Genomic DNA, 11,278 nt, shown 5'->3' with positions numbered 1-11,278 from the left:
CATTGTTTTGGAAACTTAGAACTTACCTACTTATGAATCGCATTAGGAAATCGCGAATTCATTGAGGGTGCAAAAATTTCCGACGTTGGTATAAACTCCCATCACTTAGAAATGACGTCATTTGTCATTGTTGATCGTACTACAGATTATGGTGTGTATTTGACATTAATATGTATAATCTATAATCATAGACGTACATATTGTATTCATACTAAAATATTATAAGCCATAAAATATATAAATGTTATACACGCTTACGATGTTAGTTAATATTCAGAGTAAATAGATAACCTTTATTCAAGAGTGATAACATCTCTACAATGTAGGACTTCATTTACTAATATAAGTAAAGATATATGTATTTTTTTTATAGCTGTGGCTCCATTCGCACTGAAATCGTGGAATATTTTGCCAATGTCGACGTTTCTATTTGTTGGCCGAATTATAAGTAGAGGTGTATTATAAAATAATCCAGGTTAATACCATAGACAAGATTTAACGATTGTATAACAAAAAGACAATAATAGTTTAGTTTAACGAAACCGAGAGTATTTTTTTTGTTAATATTAAAGCAAACTAATGATTTTGTATCTAATCATTTTAATTAGCACACAACTATGAACAGCGCGTTAGCTTTTCACTTAACTTCAAGTGTATAAACATGATAATTAACTTTGTATTTACATTCTTAACAACTAATATAATGTAATTTTTAGCGAGAAATTTAATGTTAATTTTGATTTAATAACATACGATCGATGTTATTACAATCGTCACCGACACCCGCCCACTAAAACACTATCACAGTTATTCATTTACAAATATATTAGAACGACTCTCATTCATTGGTCGAAATTTAAAATAATCACGTCTTTTAAAACGACACGTTAGACTTCACCATTTGGTGATTTAATTGCGTTTCGATTTCAAAAATCTGCGTCCGAGGCGTGGGCTAAGTGTCAGCGGGTGCAGAAGCGGGAGCGGGAGCGGGCGAGTTCGAGGGCGAGGGAGCCCTCGCAGCTGCAAGCGCCGCTGCGTGCCGGCGAGCCTTCAGTCGCAGATCCGCTATAGATGAGGACCGACACCGAGCCGCCAGAGCCGCTAAACCAGCATACGGAGGACACAACGCTGCCGCCGCCGCCGCCGCAGCCGCACTAGCATACTAAAAATAAATTGTACTACGATCTGTTTTTAGGATAAACCTGTACACAGCTTTTAAGGTAAATAACCTGGTGAGCGGCAGCAGACAGCATAGCGGAGTCAAATGGTGCGAAAGCTGTAGGTGGTGGGTGTGGTGTGAGTGGTAGCGGTGGTGGGGCTCGCTGAGTGGTGCTCGACAGCCGTGGCACGGACACGTACGGTGCCACGCGACATGGCTCCAAGGGAGTTCCGCTACCACCTACCAGCAGACCTGGTGACATTGACACGTTATAAACTTATTTCACAGGTACTTTGTGTCAATCACTTTTTTAATTAAGCTATGACATATATTTTATCCTATGTAATATAACAACGAACAGACATGTTAAGTTAATGTGAATTTGTCACAGTCGCTGTGACATTCAGATGTGAGTAGTGAATATGTCAAATAAATGATTATGATGTTTATAATAAACAAAAGTAAGTATCAAAGTAATGTACGCTAATTATATAAAAACAATAGTGTAAAGTTTATATAACGACCGAATTATCAAACAGCATAAACGAATTGAGGTCATTTAAAATAAATTAATTGAATTGTGAAGTGAACGCATTGCGCATTGATCCGCCTCGATTGGCAGAGACAAACGAGCGAACCATAGAGCTGGCGATATCCAAGGAGATTCCAACCCGAACACCACTTAATTAAATTGATATTTAAGTAAAGCATAATTTGCTCGTAAATTAAGTAAGATTCCTTGTTTATAGCCCGCCTGGGGCGAAGTGCGCAATTAATAAATTTACTCGGATCTATCCGACTTAAGGTGTTCGGTCTTTTCGGAAATATTCATTAATTTAATTACTCCTTCAACTCTGTCTTCGATTATTTAAGTACAATTTATTTAACAGATGAGACTTTATGAAAATACGTTACTTTTATAAACAGACAATATTATCTTATTTAAATTGTAGATTTATTTTGAGAGACTTGATTTTAACAGTTGTGAAAAAGTTTATACAGAGTGTCTGCGCTTATCTATACTTTCAATTTGGCGAAAAAATACACCCTTTCATATCCTATGCTTTGCAAATAATAAATTGAAGGACCTCACTTCATTTAAAGTTTATTTTATTACTTAAGATTTTCTATAAGAACTCCTTTATTGATGATATATTGGTCTGTGTTAAACATTCATAGTGTTCAGAGGTTGTGAGTTCATTAAGATATTTGTAATTTCCCCATTATTGATTTAACTTAATCCAATATCTCCTAAATCTATTTAGTTACTACATTTTAGTACATGTGTACACTACACAGCGGGTTTGACCGAATATACGTAAATCATAGCTCCTCCGGTCGCCCGTCGACATTATCAAAATGGATGTTCCTGGCGCGTATGAGTTATCTCCATATTTGACACCGAATTACTTTCGAGAAGTGCCGACATAAATACGAGTGAGCTCCTGGTATGGCGTCCGGCGCCCCCACACAGCCTCACCCCAACGACGGCCGCGCATTTATTTGATTAACTCTGAGTTGTTTAATTTAATCGAATTATAAGGTAAGCCGGCGCGGGGGCAGGCTCGTTTTCGCTTATTTTAAAGCGCTCGGAACATCTTTACAGCGGTTTCTGAGTAATAAAACATCGCCACCCTTGCAGTGCGCGAGTAACTTTACTATTTCATGAACAAGGGAACAATTAGGTGGCGATGTATATTTCTTTCTTTTTGGATTTTACGGAGTCCTTCATTGTTTTTATACGGTTATGCTTTGCTTCTCTGTCGTGATTTATTTCTTTGTAAAAAAATGAATTCTTAATTTTATGAAGATTCAGAACCTTAGTTTTATGATTTGCTAGGGAGCTATCTGAATGTACGTGCGAACTGCTACGCAACTAGCTTCTATTAAAAATTTTTGATCACATTAGACGAAAATACTGAAATTATTATCTATAATCAAAAGAAAAGAATCTAGCACTACTGATCTTCATTAATATTTGATAAAAATATAGAAGATGTTAGCAGAAAATTAAAAAAAAAAAATTCAATTCTCGTATTACAGAATCCGTTACGGTTTTGCAAATCGAATCACACCACAAAACAGTTGTATGAATATGAATCAATAATATCATTTGTAATCTCAGCGCTCGCTAAAGGGGCGAAACATAACAAATAACCGTTTCATTTCACTTTACATGATTGTTCTCGTGTTAGAGGGAATGAGGGAGGGGGCTCATAAGTTAATAAGACATTTAGCAAGGGACGGCGGGATTGCGTCCGAATGGCTCCCGCGGGGAATCATTTTATTCGATTCCGGAGAGCGCTTTTTTCTAGTTTACGCTCTGTTTAGCGGTTCCTTGGCGATGTAGCAATCACAGTTAAGTGGAATCTTAGACCAGAATGTCAACTCCAGTTTGCTTAGGACGTTTTATGAGCGGAGACGTATCACGGCCGCACAACTCACGTTGTATTAACAGCATTATTAATAGATTCTAAGCTTTTATGATACGTGAAAATGTATTATCAATTGTTTTTATCATGTAATCTTTATATAAATCTACTCGTACAAATAACTTTAAAACTAAACCTAGCTCAAAGTATCAAAACTTTTTTAATTCTAAAAAAATATGTAATACCGATAGTTTTAAAATTTTCTTCTAACAATAGATTTTTATAAGAACAAAACTTTGAGGTATGAAATAAAAAGTTAATTTGAAATTAATTGTCCATCTGGGAAGAGAATAACATGACAAAAATATGAGTAAGAATAAATTGATTTTGCATTTATAATATTTTTCATGGCTGTTTTGGGTACCCTTAATTATTTTCTGACAGCAAATTACCTGGTTTTATTTTACCTAGCTGCTTCATTCTACCCCAAGACGGAAATATATCCAAAAACTGTTTTACAAGTCTTATATTTAAAGTGTATCTACTTAAACATGTCAACTAAAACTTCTTGATTTAATCATTGTTACATAAATGTATGTAATAATTATTTGTTTGTTATAAATATTGTTTTTAAATTATTACAATCTGATCCGTTCGCATGAGAACATTATATATAGTTACTTCTTTAACTGGCAACAATCCTTTTATTTTTGAGATTGACCAGAGCCGTAAAAACATTTACAAAAAAAAATTTTGAGATTGACATCTCTAGTTGTCAATATGACATCTGGAAATTAATCGTTATATAATGGTGCTATTGTTAATGCCGGATCGTGTCTCCTCCAATCTACACGACACTGGCAGAATATACTGTGCACATTTTTGCACGGATGTAGGCATATTTGTTGTCATTTATTAATTAATTTTCCAATCTTTAATACGCAATATTTATTTGATAATTAAGGAACTATGATTCTTGAAATATACAAACGTTCAAAAGCTAAGTGCGTTCAGCCATTTTGAAAATTTATCGGTTCACGTGTATAGCTTGCTTTTTTACCGATTCGCGCGATTCCCGGCGGTCCGTTTTAATTATTCATCCGCGTGAGTTATGGTCGAATTAAAAAACTGTTAGAGTCGGAGCTCTGACCCGAGCCGGCGGGCTGTAATCAAGTTAGACGAATGATGGAGAATGCATAATGTGATAAAGCCAGTGTTCTATGATTCTTCGTGTTGTTTAAATTACATTTAATGACAAAGATAATCCGATTGTTTGCATTTAAGTATTTCACAGGTTATGGGTAACGTTAAATACATTTTATTGATAAAGATCTTACCTTCTTATGTCAGACAAGAGATCTTGTTGTGCTTATTGTAAGTTTTATTCTATTAAAGATATTTTATTTTATAAAAAAGCGCCGTTTAAATTTTAATACGATATGTAATTTATTTTTTATGAGTCCATAGAGTTCTTTACATCTAATTAATTATCGACTAATTAATGTTGCGATGTAATTCTTTTAATTTACTTAAATATTTAAGTATATAGAGGAACTAATTTATTTATGTAAAACTGAACATATGGAAAAAAATTTAAACTCGTCGAAATTAGATGATTTTATTTTGTAATGCAATTAAGACTTCTTCATCGAAGTCAATATAGTTAAATATAAATAAACACAAAGTATTAATCAATTTATTCCAACGAAGAAACAGATTCAGAAATAAATAACGAATCAAGTAAAATGTATCTATGAATTGTAAATGTGTTAAGTTGAATATTTAAATGTGCAGTGTCATGACAGTAGTGAGTTTCCACTTGGCTGAATGGTAATGTGCATTGCGATGCCAAACCGGGGCAGTTGGAATTCATTTGCGATTTCTACTTTTCGACTACATTAAGCGGTAAATTTATTTACCATGATACGTCATTCAGGCATTTGTCTCCATTACATTAATGATTAATTACTATGCGATAATTTTAATACAGTTTTGTAAGCCATTAAGATGATTATTGTGTTATTGTGAATGAAAAATAAGAGCATCTGTGAGATTGTAGTGGATTAAAGTTGTTTTTACGACCTCGTAATTTAATATTTCTACGTATTTATTGCCTACATACCTTTGTGCATCTGACTTTCGTGTTTCCTACATTTGGCGCGTCGATTTTGAAACCACACCTGAAAAAAAAACACTATAACATAATCACATTTACTAAAGAGATTAACAAAAACAATTATTAGAAAATTAATATACTTATTATTTAACAATAGAAACGATTGCAAGTGTGTCGAATGTCAGTATAGATACGCAAATTAACCGGAAAAAGTGGAGGGAAAAATTGTGAGCGTTTCATTTTGATTGTATAGGTACATCCTTGTTCAAGCAAATTTGTCGAGTTTTGAGAGTTTTGCAAAGAAACTGACACGTCGGGAGTATGTAATTTAAATCCGATAACATTAGTTTTATTTAAATTAATACTCGATAAAGACTTAGATCTCATTACGAGAACTAGACGGAATCAGGTTTGAGGATAGTTTTGAACACAGATATTTGAATTAGTCTCTACTTAGTTCATTTTTGAATATAAGTTTAATTATTTCGATATTCATTAACCATTGGTTAGTGAACCTAATTCGTTATTTGTATCATATTACCTCAGATCTATTACATTTCCTTAATTCATTGTTAATAACAAAGTTATTAATTAGCCTTTGAACCCGAGGTAGCCGTGGAGATATTCCATGTTTTACATATATCCGCTGACATATTCTCATCTAGCTTCCTCTATCCTGGCCATAGTTACAGACATCTAGCATACAAACACGGTTTACCGCATTACGGAGGGCACGCCCGCTCGCCCTCTCTGATTGCATGCAGTTTGCTCTGCAGGCACCGCAGGATGGATAAAACGTTTATCTTTTATATTACGACGAAATATGTGGAATTTAAATTGTGTCAAATATACGTAGAGAATTAAGACGATTTCAAATTTATTTAGAAATTAAATACGTGATGTGTAACCCTGTTGCTTTAATTACTGTTTCTTAGTTTAAGTTGAGGTGAGACACCCTTTTTCATATCAAACAAATTTTGAGGGGATGACCTCAAATCTAACTGTGCTAATTTGGAAACAATGTTACATCGTTAGTATAATATATAAGTACCACTGAAACATATAATGTGTTGATTCAATACGAACTTGTTGGAATTGAATTTTGATGTAGAAAAGATGATAGAGTTAAGATATATAAAGTATTGTCCAATGTATAAACAAACCTTTCACTATATTCTATACAATTCAGTTTAGAATTTTACGTCATCGCTTCCAGGTACGAAAGTATGCTTCGTCTAAATCGCATCTAATTTTATTTGCAATAGCAACTGTACCTCAATTATAGCTAGCAAGGGGCGAATTCATTAGCTTTGATTACATTAGACAATCCAGACCGAATGACATGCAAATACGTAAACATATCTCTTCATTTTATACTAAACATCACTAGAACTTCATTAGATTATGCTGACCGTATTAAAAGTGGAGAAATAACAAATTATATAAACAAAATAGTTTAGATATATCATTGAAAACTTTTTGAATAACGACAAATTACTTAAATCCGAACACAGTATACTGTTGTTCGTTACGGTCACGTACCAACATTAGTTGGTCGTTTAAATGAGGTGGAATCAGTACTATCACTGAACACCTCACTTGACACTAGTTAAGATGTATGCCGGGTCGGGATGGCTTCTATTTATTTATTTATTTTCCCCCACGGATCGACCACTTAAGGCCGATCGGTCACTAATCGCGATATATCGCCGATAAACCGACACTTATAGTGGAGTAATTTAATGTAACCAATCAATTGAAATATTCAACATGAAAAGCTCAAGCGTTTTGTTTATATATTTTCTTTAACGAATAAAGCATACTTAGACTTAATACTAACAGCTGGACTTTCTAAAATCCTTACACACATATGTATTTATCACAACTTTTTAAAGTGTTTCAATTTATACCTCCTCGTTTTTACTATAAATCTTATATTATTATTTTTTTATTATACTAAATAATGTAAAAATAATTACAGCAAAACATATACGAGACTGTTTATATCAATACTGGCAACATTGGCTGTTAATGTCCTTTGACCGGACACCGCTTAACTCTGATGAAGGTCTAATAGCGATTTACGGCCCTCAGACGGTAATGACTTGCATTAGTAATGAGAGGAGCGAATTGCATGGGGGCCTAATTAATATCGCACGTGATAATTTTTATGTGATAGCGTATACCGTAACTTACATGTTCTTATTAGAAGAAAGCAATATTTTAAATTTTGTTCCGGAGTCTTGTGCGGTACAAAAATTAAGAACCATATTTATATTTACCATGTGTTTTTTCTTGCAAATCATGATTTTAAAACTAGGTGGGACTCGTGGATAAAATTAAATCAAGTGGAGTTTGGCCTTTTCATTTATTCACCAACCTTTTAGGATTTTTGTTCGTGAGATATAAAAAGATATATAAATACCACAGGAACTAGGTATCTCATTATAAATAAAACAGTGTTTTATCATGTTGTAATGAGATATTATTTACCGTAGCGTACGTTATGCTATCCCGATGGAGTCAATCAAAACATTCAATCGCATTGAACGAACTTCTACATAAAGCTTAATGGATATCATTTACAACGGGTTACTCAACAAACCTGCACCCTGGCCTCGCTGAGCCCTAGTCTCTGGCTGAGCTCCTCCCTCATGAAGGCGTCAGGGTAATGCGTCTCATCGAACAGCCTCTCCAGCTCCCCCAGCTGTTCCAGGGTGAAGTTGGTCCGTGAACGACGCTGCTTACCACCCGAGCTGATACTGCCGTTCGACTTGTCATTTATATCTATGGAGTATGACGTATTGTTTAGTATTTCTATACTAAAATAAAAAAAAAAAGTTATAAAAATTAAAAAAAATAAACATCAGCTTAGCTTCCTACTTACATATCGGGTGGATTTCATTGATTTTTAATCATTTATTGAAAAGTAAGCATTTTAATAAGACTATAAGTAAAGTTTAAGGATATACAAAAACTATAGGACCTCTTTACTCAAATAGTAATTCTCTCTTTCTTCATTAAATCTTAGCTTGACTGTGAAGACTATGCTTCTGACAATCAATTTACTACAATCTATGCAGATTCTTCAGGTATACCTATTCAATGACAGCAAACTCTTCTAATCAAACGGATTGCTACGTGTGAATCAAAGTGATAATCGTTGTTAGGGAATGTAGTTCTCGAGATGCGTTCGAGAACGTCGTTAAAAGCAATTTAGCAAATTGGCGAGCTTTTCTTTTTATACGTCAATTATGTAAATGGAGGGATTATCCAAACGTAGGCGGCGCTGACGACCACACCCTCTCCCCTTTCGTCTCCGGGGAATTTTAACTTCTTAATCACCGAGATTTGCGCAGTGATTGATTGTCGAACGATGCATAAGATACCCCTATTAGTAGTCGATAATTTATTGTATAGACTAGATGGGTATATGCTTTGTAAATAGTAAATAATTAATACACCTAACTACATACTCGAGTATACGATACAAATTAGGTGTGAGCTTGAACAATTGAAAGGATATATTTATTTAATTAAATCTCAGTTGTATCCTTTTGTTAAATTAAAACCGTCTGTAAGAAACTTAAAAGAATTAAAGTTGTTAATATTGTTAATATCAAAATCGAATTTTCAGGTAAATAACATATAAAATTATTCTGAAACCTCACACACATTTTTTTAACAGCAATAAAATTATAAATGTATCGAAAATATATGTGAATATAGTAAAACTAGAGACATTTTAAAACGAAGCGCTAATATACACATTAACTGTGTTATGCCACTTCAATTAACGAATACTATGTAAAAATAGAAATTGTATTGTTTGTAAAATGTACTTCAATAAAATCGAAATCCGAAAAAAGGAGCCCAAATGAGTAGGCATGGATACAAGTTCATGTCAAACCTAAATACGAAGCATTTCCTTTCTGACTACCAAGATGAATGAAAAACTTTAAAGTTTAAACTAAAGGAAGTTACAAACAAATTAATAATTGTACTCAATACTCAATTTAATTGAATTGATGATATCAACATAATGAAATATGTTCTACGACACACAGAGTATATAATACAAATTGGCACAGGGCTATATAACAATTATTATAAACGAAGTAATAGAAACTATTTATTAATAATTCTAGGTAACAATAGGATTATCTTTCTTGTCATAACTATTTCATCTAACTACATTAGATTATAAGCATTTAAAGGCCGAACTTAACCTAACCGGATCTTTGGCCGTTGTCAATAAAGAACTTTGACTTTACTTAAACAATTATTTTTCGTTGAAAATGGTGAATTATTCTTCCTGGAAAAATTTATATCAAATCTTTGGAAGATTGAGTTGCCGACGGAGAAAGACTAGAAGAAAATGGAAACCGAGGTGACGCGCTAAGTAAATATTTATTAGCGCCTGACGAAATATTTAAATTATATCAAAGGCCCAATTAAGTTTAAGCGTATTTTCGTTTTTGAATAGTTGCTTAATAAGCAACCGAAGATCAATGTAAATAATCATTTATTTACAATTTTTCAGAAGTAATTGGACTTTGATATTGTTGTCGTTGAGCTCAATGATTTCTTCTAAAACATACAGTTTGATATATTATACCTATGTCACGGCGAGAAACAAATTGAATGAGTCTTTTCTTACAACAAAAAGAGTAATGAAGTCGCTTGTAATGGTTAATAGAATTAACATGTAATGTTTTTTTATAGTTTTAATCTAAGAAGTATTGATTATATACTGACATACAATCATATAAAATAAATATATGCATATTTAAGGGATATAACAGACGTGAGACAGGTTCGCCGCGAAGTACCCTTAAACAACTATAATGCTGGCCAAAACTGGGTTTAAACGTTAAATAGATTTAAAATGCACGATCAATTGGCAATATCACAAAAATACCTACGACAACTAAAATGAAAGACTGAATAAAAAAATGCCAGAGAGAAATGCATAAACATTATCACTTATTACTGACGAATCCGTTTATTACCCACACTAAGATAGGTTCTCCGTATATTGTGGCTTAAAGTTCGTGTTGGTTATAGTTAATTGCTATACAGCTTAGAGTGGTGTTGGCCACAAGATTTGTTGTTTTCAGTTCTTTATAAAATATTTGAAAGATTATACATAATTTTTAAAACATTAACATGATTTCAATGTAAGGAACAAGTGGTATAGAACTATGGAACTCAAAATGGGGGGAAATGTGCATAGAAACGTAGCTAGGATGCTAAGATAGATGGTTAGTAAGTTACGTCTCAAACTGATTTCTTTTACGACTATACGTTTTCACCGGTCGCTACTCACCGTGTTTATGATCATCGTCATCATCGTCTCTTTTGTAATTTTGTACAGGGAGAGGAGACACCAGCCAATTTCTCGGTCGCTTGGCCGGAGGAGCCTTATCTTCAAGAGCTGTGATATCCACTTCCTCGTCCATGTCTTCGTGGTCCCCGGGCTCTGGAGGTGGCGCCGGGGCCTCTCCGCCCTCCAGAGACTTGCTGACGAAGTCCGCCAGCCGCTCCATAACCATTACTGCCTTCAACACGCGACCACGCGCGCGGCCATCGCTCGCCACGCTCTACGGATCACACTGCAGCTAAGGCGGT

At 34.0% G+C, this 11,278-nt stretch overlaps 1 protein-coding gene across 1 annotated transcript; it reads right to left on the bottom strand.

Annotated features, from left to right (window-relative positions):
* Nucleotides 1-631: 631 nt before the first annotated feature.
* Nucleotides 632-11,202, bottom strand: LOC116778959 (short stature homeobox protein 2-like). The gene is made up of 5 exons (XM_032673070.2): nt 10,977-11,202; nt 8,253-8,434; nt 5,654-5,711; nt 1,230-1,411; nt 632-1,162 (listed from the first exon to the last, which is right to left on the bottom strand). Exons 1-5 carry the CDS (start codon nt 11,200-11,202, stop codon nt 953-955), a joined length of 858 nt encoding a protein of 285 aa, XP_032528961.1. The 3' UTR covers nt 632-952.
* Nucleotides 11,203-11,278: the final 76 nt, after the last annotated feature.

The sequence above is a fragment of the Danaus plexippus genome, chromosome 6, assembly GCF_018135715.1.
Source record: "Danaus plexippus chromosome 6, MEX_DaPlex, whole genome shotgun sequence".
NCBI lineage: Eukaryota > Metazoa > Arthropoda > Insecta > Lepidoptera > Nymphalidae > Danaus > Danaus plexippus.
The sequence above is the reverse complement of the archived record's forward strand: the minus strand, read 5'-3'. Positions and strand labels throughout refer to the sequence as shown.

Coding starts and splice junctions, on each gene's coding strand:
- LOC116778959 (XM_032673070.2), bottom strand. CDS start 11,202: ATGGTTATGGAGCGGCTGGCGGACTTCGTCAGCAAGTCTCTGGAGGGC. Junction 5,712..8,252: donor TCAGCGAGGCCAGGGTGCAG/GTTTGTTGAGTA, acceptor TTTTTTTTTCAG/GTGTGGTTTCAAAATCGACG. Junction 1,412..5,653: donor CGAAAGTCAGATGCACAAAG/GTATGTAGGCAA, acceptor CAATGTCACCAG/GTCTGCTGGTAGGTGGTAGC.